We start from the raw sequence: 18147 nt of genomic DNA, 5'->3' as shown, positions 1-18147 counted from the left end.
GGGGGGGGGGGAAGTGAGCGAGCAGCCTTGTGGTGCTTTGTTGCTGGCTGGGCTTAAACCACACCCCATCTTTACTGTCTCCAGAAGGGGATAGCCCTTTTTGCATGTTTGTTTCTATTTCTTTACCTTAAACCAGCTCTGGACACTGGTCTAATAACTCTGCTGGAACAACTCCTAGCCTTTCTTAATATAGAAACCATATAGAAAGAACAGTTCCAGTCTCTTCCTCCTGAGACTAGCTGTGGAGCAGTGGGCTGAGGGAAGAACTTCTTGCTACTTATATAAATTTGATGAAGACAAGAGGTATAGATGGCACGGTGGTGCAAGTTGTCTGGGTGATGTTCTGGTCTTGTCAGTCCAAGAAGTGGTGCTACTGGGCAGAGACTCAATGGGCAGAAGCCAGTAGTAGTTAATTTACCATGCCCTAACAGTGCCAAGTAACCTACATAACATGGGTATTAGGAAGTTGGGTTTTAAGGATACCTCTGCCACTGGAATCATTTTTACAGGATAAAATCAACCCAGCCAAGTTGTGTGAAAAGTAAAAGTGGGAAAAGAGACATAAGACAGTAGATAAACCGGTATGTAGATACAGGTACCAAGACTTCAGCCTCTCTGTGTACTGTTGTACTGACAAAACAGTTCTGCTCTACTTTTTAAGTCTTCAGTTTTTACTCTGTTTACTCCAACATTGCAGGGAGACAGTGATTTACCTTTTACTTGCATTTTAAACTGATGTAATTAATAGCTGTATTACTGCTATTACAGTGCTGTATTCAAATATTCCTTGTGTCTGTTAGCTACTTTGAACAGTATTGTTTCTGTATTTAAAAGAAATCTTCTCAGTGTCAGTCTCTTGCTTCTCTTATTATTTTATTAGTTATGTAGCTATCACACTCCCAACAGTGGAATTTGCTCCATAAACTTTAACTGACTTGTTTTTTCCATCACTGACTACATTTAAAATGCTGGACTCATGAGCTTCCTGGCCAGATATTCCTTTGTTGTGGACCAAACATATTCCAGGGAAAGACAGTCTTCAGATCAATCTTCAGCCTGGAAATGGATATGCATTGGAGTACCATAGAGTCATCAGGTTTTAGCTTGTTGCTATTCATAGTATTCTGTGTAAATGATTTGGATGAGCGTACTGAAAGTAAGAATTGGAAATCTGCAGATGGTTCTAAAATTGAAAGCATAAAATAATGCAGTGAGATTCTATCAGATTTTGATTTATTAAGTAACTGGGCCACGAGAGGGCATGTGCTGTTTAACAAAGGCAAAATGAAAAACTAATTAATCTGGCAATAAAAGATTTTAAACTGCCAGATGAGACAGTTGGCACAGTAATCAGAGAAAAGGTTAAATAATGTGAATGAGGAAATCAATATGATTCAACTGAAAGTTGGGGAAAGGTTTATGTCCCTGCTGTTCAATTTCCTTGAATTGATAATGCTGGCATTAGGAAAGAAGTATGCTTTAATGTATACTGTATTTATATTTGCATTTCATCCTACACTTTGTATTACAGGGGTTTCTTAAAGTCCAAAAGGAAGAAAAGGGCCCCTTGTGGTAGGCACTACGGAAATCAACAGCAGACAGCCAGTTGCTTAGAAGTCTCTAGTGAAAATAGATGAGAAAGAGGATGAGAGAGGTATAAAAAGGTAAAAGGTGATTTGACCAAAGTGCATGCTATGCTTAAGAAAAAAATCAGGAGGAAAAAAACAATTTTCCCTACTTCTAGTCCAGTCAAATGTGCCTCTTGCACTTGACTGGCTGAATATGTGGCCTCTCATTTCATACGCGTGAAAAAGAGAAAGATCTTCAAATTCAGTTCTATTCATGAACTGTGCTGCTGTCCTTGTTTTGCACATTCAAACATCATTAATCTCAGAGTACTGGAAGGAATCCCGCCCTAAAATCAGTTTTAAAGGATATCTATAGCTCCATCAATATTGAAGCCTATGAAGTTAGGCCCATATGGAGGAAAGATACTTGAACAGTTCTGATCTCATCAGTTAACAGGATAGTGATACACAAACTAGATTTCACAAGTTCTTTTACATTAATCAGTCACGAGTAATATACTCAAAGGTGCCTAACTGGTATATGATAGTAATTTTCAAATTGTTATCAGAAGATTGCTGCAGTGTAAAGATGACTTCCAAAGAATTCAAAAAACTAAGAAAAGCAAGTTAATGATCAGTAGATTCATTAGACAGGGTTTGCACTTTTATCAGTAAGCTTTTCTGAATTGGTGAATTGAAAAGATTGAAACCCACTGATTTAGAAAGTTAAGGTTCCCTTGAAAAGCAGGTCTAGGAAAACTATTAGTAGTTTTAGCTGCCTAAAATGCAGATAAAGCCAAAGAGTATACTTAAAAATGTCTAGTAGGCTAATTCCCAGGTATCTAAGTGTCTATGAGAGTTGATTTTATGTGACTTTTGAAATGGAACTTTGACACACTCTATAAATACAACTTAATCTTAGCATACAGTGCTTAAATTCTGCATCCAACAGCAATGTAACAATTCTGAGTCCTTCTGGGAATGAAGTGCTTTAAAGATATATAAAAAAAGTAAGAAAGACAGTTAATAGGCATCTTTGTTGACCATTGATGCAGAGAGGCAAAAGGCGCCCTGAACAAACATTTCACTTTGCAGTCCTAACTAAAATTACTTAGAGATGCTCATAAGAAAGAAGGATGCTGCTACCTACCCACAAGATAACAGAATTATTTGTGGAATATTTACAAAATTATTCAAAGTCACTTTATAAACTATTCAGCTTCTGCTTTATTTTTAAAGGTACATAAAACAATTAAGAATTGGCTTATTTGTGCTTTAAAGAAAATCAATGTTTTCAATTTTATTTCTGGTACTCAGACTAGTAATTAAAAATGTACTAGGTTCACAATCAAACCACCACCTGACTGTCCATGAACAGCAACTCAGTTTTGCTTTTCAAAGAACATACTTAGAAAATTTTAACAGATCAAGAACAGATGTGCAGAGAAAGTTACTTGATGGTATAAAGTCCTGTGTCAAGACTTACAAATAACTATGTACTTATATTCACTTACAGAAATATAAATATTTAGTTCCAAATTAATCTAAAAATGAAACTAATAACTATTCAAATATTAGTCTAATGAATTAATTAATGAGACATAAGTTTGCCAGATAACTTCTAGAAAGGTTAATAAGCTACTTAATGTCCTATATGAATTTAGTAACATTTAAAAAAAGCACAAACATTTACATATTTAAGTGGCTTCTAGATTTCATTTACCATACATGTCTTTCATACGTGCCTTGCAATATTGACACACCCTTGAGTTTGTTCAAGACCAGAATTTGGAAATTGCAAATCTGGCTATAGGGTCTCAATATAATCACATTAAGCTGAGATATCTCTGAAGACTAAGGACATCCAGGTCAGCAGTTCTGCAATGTTTTAAATCAGCCCTTTTTTTTTTTTCTCTTGTAATAACTTGGGACCTGTCTCTACCTTCTTAGACTTACTTTGCTTATAGCTTCCTTGGATTCTCTCACTTGTATATATACTTCCATGTTTTATTCTCCCCCCACAGCCAAACTATCCATGTTATTTCATCTGCATGCACCTATCAAGCCTTTGCAACGCTAGCACCAGAAAACTGGCTCAGGCTCCCAACAGTCTATTCCCTACCTCCAGACTGCAGCTTTTAACAAGATTTTTCTGCACAGCACTTGTCCCAGTCCCCTGAAATTCACCACACGTATACAGCAGTCCCCCCAGATCTCTTCAGTCTCCCTCTCCAGTTGCTTCTTGGGTATTTCCATCAAATCACGTCTCCTTTCTGCAGTGCTGTATCTCATGACCTGGCTCCATGAGCTGTCCAAGAAAAGAAGTGCAGCCCTGGCCCACAAGCTGGTGAAGCTGCCCCAGCCCTTGGCTCCAGCTCACTGCAGCTCACTGCAGAGATGGAGAGCAGTCCCCCACCAGCTCTCCAAATGACGTCACATATACGAGGGCAAGCCACTTGAACCACAACCTCTGGCCCTGTTCCCAAATGCTGAGAGGTCTTTTCATTTTTGACAGTGTCTCTCAAGGCATACTCCTTGAGAAGCTGGCGGCTCATGGCTTAGACAAGTGTACTCTTCACTGGGTAAAAAACTGGCTGGATGGCCAAGCCCAGAGGGTTGTGATGAATGGAGTTAAATCCAGTTGGCGGTGGGTCACAAGTGGTGTTCTCCAGGGCTCAGTATTGGGGCCAGTTCTGTTTAATGTCTTTATCAATGATCTGGATGAGGGGATCGAGTGCACCCTCAGAAAGTTTGCAGATGACACCAAGTTGGGAGGGAGGGTTGATCTGCTCGAGGGTAGGAAGGCTCTACAGAGGGATCTGGACAGGCTGGATCGATGGGCCGAGGCCAATTGTATGAGGTTCAACAAGGTCAAGTGCCGGGTCCTGCACTTGGGTCACAACGACCCCATGCAGAGCTACAGGCTTGGGGAAGAGTGGCTGGAAAGCTGCCTGGCAGAAAAAGACCTGGGGGTGCTGGTTGACAGCCAGCTGAATGTGAGCCAGCAGCGTGACCAGGTGGCCAAGAAGGCCAACGGCATCCTGGCCTGTATCAGAAATAGTGTGGCCAGCAGGAGCAGGGAGGTGATTGTTCCCCTGTACTCGGCACTGGTGAGGCCGCACCTCGAGTGCTGTGTTCAGTTTTGAGCCCCTCAATACAGGGAAGACATTGAGGTGCTGGAGCGTGTCCAGAGAAGGGCAATGAAGCTGGTGAGGGGCCTGGAGCACAAGTCTTATGAGCAGCGGTTGAGGGAGCTGGGGCTGTTTAGTCTGGAGAAAAGGAGGCTGAGGGGAGACCTTCTCACTCTCTACAACTACCTGAAGGAGGGTTGTAGTGAGGTGGGTACTGGTCTCTTCTCCCAAGTAACAAGTGATAGGACGAGAGGAAATGGCCTCAAGGTGCGGCAGGGGAGGTTTAGATTGGATATTAGGAAAAATTTCTTTACTGGGAGGGTTGTCAAACATTGAAACAGGCTGCCCAGGGAAGTGGTGGAGTCACCATCCCTGGAGGTATTCAAAAAGCACGTAGACAAGGTACTCTAGAACATGGTTTAGTGGGCATCGTTGACGGTTGGACTCGATGATCTTAAAGGTCTTTTCCAACCTAAATGATTCTATGATTCTATATGGTTGTGTAAGAGGAGAGTGCTTTTGGAGTGAGGAGCAGAAGGGAGTAGGGAGAGATCAGAGGAGACAGATAAGGGGAAAAGAAAGAGTAAATTTTTCTGGGGTTCCTTCCACGGGAATGTTTTCCTGAGAAACAATGACCTAATTACAGAAGCTTTTCATTTAGTGTAATGCTACCAAGCTGCAGGTCTACTAGTAAGACAACTACACAGAGACATTGACTGCTAATCAGACACTTTCACAATTATATCTAGAAAAAATAAATACTTATGCAATTGTATGGGAGAGACAGTTCTGAATTTGTAAATGTTAAGTTTGTCTCTCAGACATACTTAAAAAAGTTAAAGACAAAAAGAAAGAACAAGAAACCATTGTGAGACCAATTTAACACAACTGGGGACCCCCCCCCCCGAAGTCTTGGCCCTGATTTTCATCTTCATGGAGTGGGAATTTTGCCATTAATTACAACCAAAATGAGATCTGGCCCATTAGAATACTGCAGGTGATCAGTATCCTTAGTTTGCAGAAATTGCTCAGCACTTGACAGGCATAGGTTCATAAAAATACAACCTATGCTTAAAGAGAGCTGAGGTCTAGAAGGAACAGAAAGTCAGGACAGAGGCACATGAACTGAGTAAGGACCAAGAAAATGGAGTGCTGAAAATCAAAGCTGAAGCACACTAACAGGCTTGGCAGACAGGGATGATGACGAACCCAGGACGCCTATTCACGTGACACTTGACTCAAGCCAAAGCAATTAGTTCCTCCCTTCCACAAACACTAAGAAGTTCTTATGTTTAAAAATAAATCTTTTTAAAACAGAACTGTGTGTATAAGCTTAAATTAGGGTAAAAAGATTATTTACATAAAACTGCACTTTATGAAAAGTCCATGAAAAACAACCTGTGAAATGACTTCTTTTCAAAACTGTTATGAGTAACTTCAACCTCCTTTAAAATACCCTATGATAATCTTTACTCAGTATTACTTTAGCAGTAATACTTCGAAAATACCATGCAAGTGGAGAACATTAAACAAATGCATAACACAACATATACATTTATCCTTGAATAATCTTGTTCTTTGGAAAGTAAATCAAACCTAACAACGATAAGTGTTAAAAAAATCAGAGAAGTTATGGAAGCAATTCAGAAAAATGGTCAAATTTATAAATTGCTTTCTTTTACAGCTTATATGCCACTGCCTAATTTGCCAGATGCCTGGATATTCCCTGATTAAATAATACATGTGCCTTACTTCCAAACAGATTTTAAAAACCTGGTAAGCATTTTTGAGTGGTAGACGTAGCCCTTCTTCACAGGCTATCTGCAAAGGTTTGGGATTTGCCTATAGCTTTTGCGAGCAGAGTTCTGGTGTCTTGTCCTGCGTAGTATTTTTGGCTCTTGCGCAGAAACAAAGAATGTGTATCTTGTATGGCTGCATACAGTATCTTTTTTGGTAGTGCCTTGTGAGAAATATAAGGGGTCCCACATTACCACAACCTTTGTATAGCAGATTTGGAAACCTCCTCCCCACCGTGCCCGCCCTGGAGCCTGTGCTGTAGGTGATGTGAGTGTAGGTGCCTGTGAGCTCTGCTGACCCCTGCCCAGGCCTGCAGATTCCCGGTCATGGACAGCACGTCTGGGCCTGGGCTCTGGCATGGGTGTGATAACGCGGCAATTCTGGACCTTACTGGTGCACTCTGGCCTGACTTCAGCGGTGCCGCGACAGAGGCATGCTTATGGCAAGGGGCACTCGCTGTCCTCCCAGGCAGGAATATAAACGTGCTTTGGGGGTGGTTAGGGACTGGAAGAGGACGAGAGAACAGGCTTCTACTCGTATTCCTCACCACCCCTTTAGGTAGTAGAAAGTAATGAAAATTAGGCAGTGCTACAGAGCACATCACAGGAATGAGCGCCTTGGGAGGCACTGACAACACCAGAGCTCCATCCACCACTCCTTCAAACTAGTCACACGTTTAAAAGAGCACATTTTGTGGAAGAGTTCAAAAGCTTACATTACATTGCCCTTTGAAGGAGATCAGTTTTGTGTTATGAATTGAGATCCTGAGGGAGATTTTTCTAGTCCATTCTCCACTTTGAATCTAATACAGAAACAACAGAAAACAACTATTTAGCCAGCTAGCTCCTTTTTCCTCAAGAAGCCTTTATCCCATATAATTTAAAACAGACAAGATACTACGCTGCATATTGCATGTCCTGCAATGAAATGCGATGGCCCAAGAGCATTTTATCTTTAACTTCTAATAAGGTGAACCACAAAACAAGTACCACATGAGGATTTGTAGTGCATAGTGCCACATGCTTTATTCACTGCTTATAAAATGTTCTGCCAGTAAATGTTTTATTAATGTTCATTTGTGTTAAACAAGAAATCCTAAAGACACAACAACTGTGAAAGACGAAGAGAGAACATGAAGACAATAGGCCTGGAAAAACCATCTACAGAAGAGGGAATGGCATTATAACCAAAGATAAGTGCTGTTATCACACCAAAGCCTTCCTGTGAAACTCTTTCAGGAATATTACAGGAGCATGTTATTGGACTGAACTAGGTCTCAGGATCCTGGACTGTACTTCTATCTCTGCCTGTCAGGTACTCTTAGGGGAGGCGCTTCCACTTCCCAGCATTAGTTGCTCTCTATCTACAGTAACAGTAATGACATTATCTCCTTTAGTTTTATTAAACTTTCTGTTTCACCTCTGTAAAGTAAAAGGAAAAAAATATAGAAAATAGAGCAGTGTTAAGAGATCATCCAGTTCAGTCTCTTTCTCTGAGTGAGGATTAAATAGACCTATGGAGTTTCTGATTACACAGCCTTAAAGGCCTCCAGTGACAGGGACAACCTCCCCAGAAAAACAATTCTGGTGTCTACTTATGCCAGCCACGTGAAAACATTTCCTAGAGTCTAACATGAATCTTGCCTAATCTAATTTAAGGTTAGTATCACTTTTGCTTTGCCAAACGTCAGTGTGGAAAATGGGTTGTAGCTTTCACCCCTTGCAACAACCTTAAAAGATATATCTGCCTCTGGCATGTTGTCTTTCTGGACATGAAAGTCTTTCCTCTCTGACAATGTTTTCTGGATCCGTGATGACGGACAGTGCTCTCCCATGGAACCTCTGCAAACACAAATCTTCTCTGAACTATGCCAAACTGCAACTCATCCGAGCTTTACGACACTGGCACACTTTCCACTCCCTCATTTGAATCAGTAATGGAAACGTGGAAGAGTACCAGATGCAGGATGGATCCTATGAAGCTCTGTTCAATATGTTACCTTCTCGTTTTGACAGGGTACTGCTGAATGACAGGAACTCTGGCATGCAGGTATCCTACCACTTCTGTAACTGCCCTAGTGCATCATTTGGTGAGGACTGGTCAGAACAAAAAGGTATAAAAACACTTCCCAGAAGCCTTTATCCATAACATTCCCATTCTATTTCATAACCAGATAAACAGTCTTCATTTTACTAGTGCACTTCCAGAATGATTACTTATTATTCTTCATGTCTCCAGCTAGTGCCATTTTGCTCTGTGCTTTGGCCCTTCTCATTTTATTTCTGGTGCTTATATTACTGTTTTACACTTACCTTCAGTAATCTGACAGAAGTAATTCTTAGTTGCCAGTTTATTTCAACTTGATTCAAGCTCATAATATAGTCTCACATATTTTTCACTACACTTTCTTACACTTCTATGGAAGGATACAGAAGAGCAAGGGAACCAAAAAGATGTAGGGAAAGAAAGCATAAGTCAAAAAAGAGACTGACTCCACATTACGGAGAAAGGAAATGAGAAAAGGAGTATTTAGCTACAAAGGAGACAAGAATGACAACTCAAACAACATGTACATTATTTCCACAAATCCCCAAATTTATTTTATCACTGTATTCATTTATTTAATTACGGTACTTACATATGAGTGACTTTACTTAAACTGTTGAAGGAATGGGCGTCCAGACTCTGAAGTGTTTCATCTATGGAGATGTAGCTAAACACCGGCAAACAGAAAAAGAAACACATCTCAGACCTTGGCAAGCCGTGACTAGTGCCCATCATGCCACTTTTTTTGCCTCTCATTCTTTTTCTCATCCAACTGCCATGACACTGCCAGACACATGGACAGTGTCTAAGGGAGGAACTTTTAACAGGATTTTGATTTTGACTGATGCCTTAGATGCAGATTATACTGCAGAATACAGTGAAATCAAAAAAACAGTGCTATTAAGCAGCAAAACCAAACATATATATTTCACATTTCAGAATCATATTTCTTCCCTTTTCCCCACTTAAGAAGACCTTGGAGTTTTCTAAGGGGATCTAGCCCTCAGGTAAGTTGGCATATTTCTCTGTATTGAAGCATTAGAAAGGAAGGAAAGAAACAAAGATGGTCCCTGGGCCATCACTGCAACAACTGTCGCAATCCCTCTAGAGAGAAACAGATCATCAAGGCAATCAATGCTTTGGTATTGCTGAGGAAAAAAAACGTGCTCTGACATGAATTTAGAGAGAAACTCTAGCCATACAGTGCATGTCATAAAGGATGTAAGGAGTAATGTGGCTCAGAAGCAACACCAGAGAGCAAGCTTAAGAAATTTTTACTTGCACAGAATTTAGACTGAGTAGCATTTGTACTGCTCGTGATCTACTGAACACGATGAGAAAATAGCTCTACAGAATGTCTCCACCATCATTAGGAGGATGATGATACTGGAACAACTGTTAAAGGCTTTGAAGTGTGAATAAAGTTGCAATACATCTAACTAGTGCTGATTTTCAGAGTAACTGACATTACTACTTGGGTTAAATTATCTGATTCTGTCTTTCAAAATATCTCTCAGTTTTAAAAATTATTAATGCTGGAATAGCATTAAAAAGATGTATTCCTGTATTTTTATTTACTTTTCTAATCATATTATATACCATATGTCTAATCTATAGATCTTTTAAAATAATCAGAATGCCTTGTATATTCTTTATACTTATTGTTATTATTATTAAAATATTTAAGTACTATCTTTTGATACTCTTGATTGAAGTTACTGACTCGGTTTTTAATATTTTTGTAATTAATGTAATAATATACATACCCTGTGCAAGGCCTAGAATCATACTTAACTTAAGAAATATCCAACTGGTATTTTACATCAATTCTAATTGGGTTGCGTTCCTTAAAAAAAAACAGAGATGATTTTTATCATTCTTTCCATTTTTTCCAATGACAGTATTAAGAGTAACAATAGTAAATGGCAAATTAAAATGTGATCATTTAACTCAGGAGGGCTTTTTAATACAATCAATTATGGATCAGATTTTTATTTCTTGTGGAAGTTTTAAAGAAGGCAAATCTTTATTTCTTTCAATGGACGTTAAAAAATATTTAAGATGTTTTAAAAAATTGGAAAGAATACTTTGTGACCAGCACATGCTCTAACAACCAGCAGATGACTAATACCACTAACTGTTCCAAGGAAATTTATGTCCTCTCCAGACTGGAGCTAAAAGCATATTACCTGAACTAATTTAAACTCTTCTAACATGAGATTTACTTTTTATTGGTCACTTTGGAGATGTATTCACAGTGTTTGAAAAGATACCAGAAAAGTAACCAACAGAGATTGTATGACCAACAGATTCTCTTCCTACATTAATATTGCTTTTACGAAGCTATTTGCCTTTTCCAAAAAGAAGATAATAAAAGAAGAATACAATAAAGAAAGTATTTCCAGTATGTACGTCTGTGATTAAGTATTGCAGAGTTAGATGTTTATGTGAGATGCTTTAATTTTGATTTCCTGTAAGCAACAAATGTCTATTGCCCAGGAAACTGGAGTTTCAGCCTTACAAGAAAATTAATTATTCCATTTTAACAGAGCCTACATTTTAACATACCAAAAGATAGGTTATATCAATGACACATTAAAAAAAAAGTTGTTCTATGTAGCGAACAGCTATATATAAATCAGCTTGACAGAAAATGAAATTAGAAATGGATAATGAACAAACATTGCATCCTCATGCTGGGGCTAGGAATTAGAGAGTACTTTTTGTGTGCTCTGTGATCAAAATGGGTCACCTTACATCAGGCAGGCAAGTGCTTTTCTCTCACATATGAGAAGAGGCAGAAGAGCAGCAACGGGGATTCCTCCTCTGCTCCCTCACCCCTACAGCCACCACGTCCCTTCCCACCACACCACACATCACATTTTTACGATACTGCCTGGCTTGGAGCTGGTTGAGTTACAGTTTTGTATCTTTCAGCTGTGGGACAAAAGTGGGAAGGAAACGGCTTATTTTCTTTGTGTGTTGACCTCCACTCTTCTGCTTCATAAGTAGATGTATTTGTGTGCATTAATTAAACCACATCATCATTGATGACAGGGAAATCAGTAGGTTTATTTGCTTTAGTGTCAGCTAGATAAATACCCGAAAACCACAAAACCACTTTCAAAATCTCCCCTGAGATAGGTATATCAAACAGAAACACGTATTAATGGTGCATAAACACTTACTTCCAAGTGTTCAGAGTGCCTCTAAAAACCCTTGGACTCTGGCTAATAAACTCCTAATACAGCACATTAAATGTAAGACATAAAAATCGTAGCAATCGGAACTGGAAGGAGTTGCATCAGAAGAAGGAAAGTGTGTTTAAATTCCCATTTTGAAGGCATGTCACAATTCAGCACCTCCTCTCCCTACCAGCTGTGTTTAATTTGCAGGATTTCAGAATGCCTTCAACACCCATCACAAATACAGTCATAGCTTAAACACCAAATGCACAGCTTCAGAGAAAGTCTGTTTGTGGATAAAACTTTAATCACCATTGCCCATTCAGAAAGAGCCTGAGAACACAGGATTTAAAGCAGTTTGGCATGTGGTAGTAGCCACAAGGGCCCCTCCCTGCCCTTATTTTCTTCATTCTCCCTCTCTCTCTACTTTTCTTCACTTTTTTCCAGCCTCAGCATCCCCTGTGTTGCTGCCCACCGGCTGCCCCTGTTCTCCTCTGCTGCTGATGGAGGGCAGTTGGTGACGTGTGGGGTACTTCACCAGAGGACAACCAGAAGCAGCTAAGGCAGTCGAAGCCCTGAGTTGGGGCTGTACTGTATGGGCTGGCACTGGGGAGCAGGGGAGGCGTGGGAGCACTGGGGTGCAGATGCATGCTAGCTGGGGGGAGCCGTGTGGTGGCACTGGCTGTGGGACAGCAGTGTGCACAGGGCCTGAAAAGGCACAGTGTTGCACAGAGGAAAACAGTGCAGCGGGGAAATGTGCTCTGCGCGGGGCTGCTGGCAGAGAGCACTGTGCAATGCAGGGATGCTACTTTGCGTGGAGCAGCTGTGGAGGAAACTGCTCAGGGAGCTCCAGGTCGGGTGTCTGTGAGGTAGTCATGAATGTGACCCCAAAGCACCATCCTGAGCCCAAGAAAAAGGTTCCTTACCCTTGACCTTGAAAACACTGAATGTTCAACCTGTCCTAAGTCAGTGGGAAATACCAGATGAAGCCCTTCGACCAAGATCTAATGTATTTGCAACTTTACGGATGTAAAACACAAATTTCTCTTGCATCTGAATACCTTACAAAACCTTTTTTGTCAAAGTGCACTGATGCATTTCTAACAGGAATTAGCTTTGCACTTGAGCCTTTAATTGAAATGCTTTATGTTTCATTCCTGTGGCAAAGCAGCACAGGGAAACAATCTCTACTTCTGACTATCAAGAGTACATAGATATGCATTCATTTAAGAGAAATAGTAGCTCTAAAATTTTTGTTTAAACAAGGTTCATAAAGAGGACAACTGAATTTTCTATTCAGTGCAGAGGAAAAAAAGGTTTATTTGTGGAAATTATATAGTAGAAACCATATAGCAAAACAAAGTGCTATATTTGGAACAGTAAAGACAGTCTCTATCACCCTATTGAAACTTCAGGACATTTTCTAGATGAGTTTACAAAGCAAAGAACAATCTGGTAATTTTCGTTGCTGATGGAAGTTATGGGTTAGGAGAGGCAATGAGACGTGGTAAGTCAGAGGCCAAGACATACACCCAAGAGCTGTAGTTAAAATACAGGTACTGGTTCCTTAATCCAAATTTTATATCAAGAAGGTGGGAGTTCATGATTTGTAGTAGTAGTAAGACTATAAGAAAAATCCAGAACAGCATTGACACCATCCAAATTTAAACTGCTGTCTAATCTTCATAGGCTTTTAAAAAATAACAAGAGAAAGAGAAATGTGGTAATCCCAAAGGCATTGCAGAGCAGGAGAGAGACTGTAACACTACCACATCAGGTCATGATTTTAGGTGGGTTACTGCTATATTCAACTGTATCTATGCTATTTTCCTACACATAAATGTGGAGTAGGGGGAAGGTGAAACTCCATATTCAGATACTCTGTTTAAAGAATAATTCGTGGAAGATAGTGACATTTGTTTTCCCAGGTAGCCTTGAAATCACAAACCAAATACAATGACATGGATGCCAACATATTATCTTTAGATGTATAAAAAGTACCTATTCATCTTATTTAAGGCCATAAGGTCTTTGCAATTTTGACTTTCCTCTTCGACTGAAATGTGATCAAAGCATGCAACAGAGTGGTTATCTGTTACCATGTTACTACCAAACAGTATAGGCAAAAGATTGGCATTGACTCATAATGCCCATGGAGAGAGACTAGGTGGCTAAGTGTCCTTAGCCTACGAGGTCACTAAGTGATCTAGAGACAGGCAGTGTGAATAGCCCTTTCTCACCTCCAGTGCCATGAAGGTTAGGAAGATTGGGTGTAACAGCCTTTTGGCCACTGGAAGTTTTTGGGAGCTAGGCATCTTTAGAGAAGGGTTCACTGAGTTCTTCAGATGAACATCTGTGCTTTTAAAAATTCACATATATTACAATTTAAGAATTAAAATCTGAAAAGCGTCTAAGCAATGGATTATGTGTTACTGAAAGCTGAAAAAGAGTTGGCATCTTCCTACATTTAAGAAAACTCTGTTTTGAACAGTTTATCAGATTTATATACAATACTATACATCATATGAGGGACATTCCCCCCCCTCCCCCCCAAGCCCCCAAAACAATACACCATCTACCTGATTAAACTGAGATGGTAAATGAGGCTGCAGATATTCAAGAACAATTACTTATAAGGATTTTAGAAAGTCTTTACTTCAATACACCTGGACAAAACTATAAAATATAATTAGGCAGACCTCTATGTCCCCCCAAAGTCCTGTTTCATGAATTCTTAAATAGTAGTCCATCTCAGCCATTCAGCCAAAGCTCAGCTGGAGTTGAGACTTGCAAGGAATGTCAAGGACAACAAGAAGAGCTGCTATTGCTACATTTGTAATAAAAGGCTGAACAAGAAAAATGTGGGCCTCTTGCTGAATGAGCTGGTTTGTTTAGTTAATAGTGGACACAGATAAAGCTGAGCACCAGCCTGGATAAAGCCCTGAGCAGTCTGGTTGGACCTTATAGTTGGCCCGACTTTGAGCAGGTGGTGGACTAGAGGCCTCCTGAGGTCCCTTCTAAATTACATGACTCGCTGATTCTAGGGAGCGAATTGGGAGATGGCAGAGAAGTTCCCTGCATCAAATAGCCACGCATGGGATGTTAGATTATGGGCCAGCCACCAAGAAGAAGAAACAAAGGTGGGACAACTTTGTCTCAAGACTGCTGACATGAATGAGCAGTCCAGTGCAAGGGTAGCCTCTTTCAATGCAACAAATGTTGACATGGGGCAAATAGGTAGAGGCTGCTGGCTGTGATTTATGGATTATATCCATGCATGTGTTTACATACAAAGGAGGTAACACAATGGAAGTCCCTCTCATATCACACAAATACTAATGTTTCGGTGAAAGTCCATCCCTAGTCTAGAAATGCCACAGGGTCTCCAATGAAATGATTTACAAATCATGCTGGGAGCTTGAAACAAATTTTTAGCCAGGACCAGCAATAGAATATGTTCATTTGTTATGAATTAACATTTTTTCATTTTAACATTTCATTAACATTAATTAATTAACATTAATTAATTTTTTCATATTTTGGGAACAGCAAAAAAAAAAAAAGTTTTAAGCCTTATTTATCACATCTACTTCAGTAAAGGTGTGCTCTTATCCAAAAATGCCTAGGTATGCCTTCCTATAGCTATTTCAGGTTATAAACAATGGGATGATTACCTGCAGTTCTAAAATGTAAGTGGTGAGGTAGCAAAGGTGCAAGAATATTTTCATTTCACAAGATTTTATACACAAAGACAGAATTTTGGAGAAGGAAAGTGGTTTTTAATAAAAAAGCTAAAGGAATAATATCGAAAACAGAACTTACATCCTAGAGATGTTGGGGAGATTGGAAAAAGCGTCACTTGGAATTGTTCTTAGATGAGTCTCCATAAACCTCCTACAGAAATAAAAGTTTGGCAGTTAATATCCTTTGGTAAGCACAATTTAACATTAAAAAGTCCTATACAACTCCAGCTCTGCTCCAATATTTCTATTTTTATCTTCCCTTTTCTCAATGTTTCTATCTTTGCCTCAACTCTATTCCTTTTTCATTATGTGGCTTGGTTTGCTCCCTCAGTCTAAATTACAACCTTCTACATTATCTCTCCTAGGAACTCAGCATTCAGTGGTAATGATGGACCTTCCAAAACTCCAGAGCATGACCTGCAAACATATTTGTCCATCGAATTAAATGAAGTATTAAGAGTATAAGCATTCTTTTAATCATTTCAGGCTCCACAAAAATACCCCATCCCTCATTCTGAGCGAGAAATTCAGGTATACCAGCCAAAATTGAATTAGAGCAATTGCATACTACCTCCACAGAATTCTTTGTACACTTTGTAATAAAAAAACCATTCTTCCTCCCTAAACCTCTGATGTGGGGATGGCATGTACATTGTTATTTTTTAACTTAAGCCCAGTTAAAGATGCACTTCAGGAGAGAACAGAATCATGTGTCTTACCCATCTGCAGGAGGTTTCAGAAAAACAGGCAATATTTAAGGGAGATACTTATCAACAGCCAATTTCTTAACAGAATGAATCTCTAGCAGACTGACTCCTCCAAAACAGAGGAAATGCTTTGGAAAATTAGCCTATAATGTCTGTTAAACTTACAATTACAACCTGTCATTGCTGGATGAGGTAATCTTTGGTTTTCCAGTACATCTGGGAATAGACTTATATAATTTATAGTCAATCAATAGCCTGAAGAATAATCAAGAACAAATGATAAACTTTTCCCATAGCTACTATTTAAGAACAGTTCAGTAGAAAAGAACTAAAAAAATTAGGATGATTTCCTAATTCTGTTTTCTGTTTCATAATATGAAGTATCTGATTATAATAATTATATTTGATTTACACAGACATTATTATCATCTTAAGAGTTACCAAGCTTCTGGAACTTGCAAACAAGAAATACAAATACATGTAGAAATTCTTAAAACTTCCACCTTGAGTAAAAATATAAATTAAGAGAATGTACACTCCTGTCATCCCAGGGGAAGGCTCTGTCTGCTTCCCAAGTATACCTCCCTTACTCCATATACTTGTTAGAAGAATGAGCAAGGAGAACCTAAGACTTCTATTTTTCCAACAGTGGGTTGATGTTTCTCTTGACCTCAATCCACCCAGCTCCCACTGAGCCCCCAACCAGGGGAATGTCAGTTGGTCCAGAGGTATACTTGGTATTCCCCTGCACCCATAGCACCCTGACACCCATACCAGTGCTCTCCCATCCTTCTCCCTCCTCCACTTCATACTACTGCTTCCTCCTATTATCACAGTCCTAGACAAAATATTTGTAAAAACCAGCTGCTTAGTCCAGCACACCCTGCTGATCTTGCTGTTGTGTTTCAACATCTGTCTGTATTTCCAGGCCTTTCAGGAGGCTGACAGTGATGACTGAGGAAGTTCTGGTTTCAGACAGATTTTAACAAGTCCTAAAGTAGAACAGAGTGAATGAGGGACCTTGACAGGCTGGAGAAATGGGCCAACAGGAACTTCACACAGTTCAACAAGGAGAAAGTGGAAAGTCCTGCACCTGTGGAGGAACAACCCCAGGCACCAGTACACGCTGGGGGTCAACTGGCTGGAAAGCAGCTTTGCAGAAAAGGACCCCGGGGTCCCGGTGGACGTCAGGTTGAACATCAGCCAGCAATGTGCCATTGCTGCAAAGAAGGCTATTGGTTTCTTGGGCTGCATTAGGAGGAGAAAGCTTCTCCTAAGGCTTCTCCCTGAGACCTGTTAGAACTCAGAAGCCCAGAAAAAGATAGTTTAAGCCACTTCCAACTATCCAAGCTCACTTTTAACCTCTCTTATATCCCTCTGGTCCTCTGTTCACCTACAAAATGCTGACTCACACTATAGTTCCCATCACCAGTCATTACAGAAACTAGTACTTAACCTATCATAATTCCATGTTCCAGAAAAGCAAGAATTTAAACACCATCCTAAGTCTCTTCTTGACCTCCTGCTCTGATGTCAGACATTCATCCCTCTCTTGTTTTTGTCAGATAATGAACAGAGTCAGACCCATCATTCATGGGCTAAGTGACCTAACGTTAACCTTTCATTGACATACCTGAAATTTACACATCCCATCAGGAAAGCCTGGAAATCCTGGATAATATTTATGAATCAATTATATCGAAGTTGCTGTATTATGAAACAACTCTGCATTTATAAATTTCTAGACAAGGTTCCTAATATCTCAATAGACACAATGAAGAAACATAGCCTTAAAGGCTGTATTTTGACTGAATGGCTGGTAAATTATGTGGTTTGAAAGTGGGAGTATCATATTTCTTCCTATCTATCTGCTAGAGTTTAAAGATATACCAACATTCTGCAAATATGACAAACCCCCATATGGGTTACAGGATGTGTTTATAAACAGACTCATAAAGAAAATAGAGACA

At 39.7% G+C, this 18147-nt stretch overlaps 1 protein-coding gene across 3 annotated transcripts in view; it reads right to left on the bottom strand.

Moving 5' to 3' along the window:
- The window catches only part of TSHR (thyroid stimulating hormone receptor), a 75449-nt gene that overhangs the window by 31564 nt on the left and 25738 nt on the right, over positions 1 to 18147 (bottom strand). The window contains exons 2-3 of one of the 3 annotated variants that reach the window (XM_010583792.1): positions 15550 to 15621; positions 9135 to 9209 (exon numbers count right to left, since the gene is read on the bottom strand). The exons of 1 other annotated variant lie outside the window; for it this stretch is intronic. In XM_010583792.1, coding sequence (XP_010582094.1) covers positions 9135 to 9209; positions 15550 to 15621 — 147 coding nt within the window. The remainder of the gene's footprint in view (positions 1 to 9134; positions 9210 to 15549; positions 15622 to 18147) is intronic. One more of the 3 variants, XM_010583793.1, reaches the window with a different exon arrangement.

The sequence above is a fragment of the Haliaeetus leucocephalus genome, unplaced genomic scaffold (genome assembly GCF_000737465.1).
Source record: "Haliaeetus leucocephalus isolate CR32 unplaced genomic scaffold, Haliaeetus_leucocephalus-4.0 Scaffold932, whole genome shotgun sequence".
Lineage (NCBI taxonomy): Eukaryota > Metazoa > Chordata > Aves > Accipitriformes > Accipitridae > Haliaeetus > Haliaeetus leucocephalus.
The sequence above is the reverse complement of the archived record's forward strand: the minus strand, read 5'-3'. Positions and strand labels throughout refer to the sequence as shown.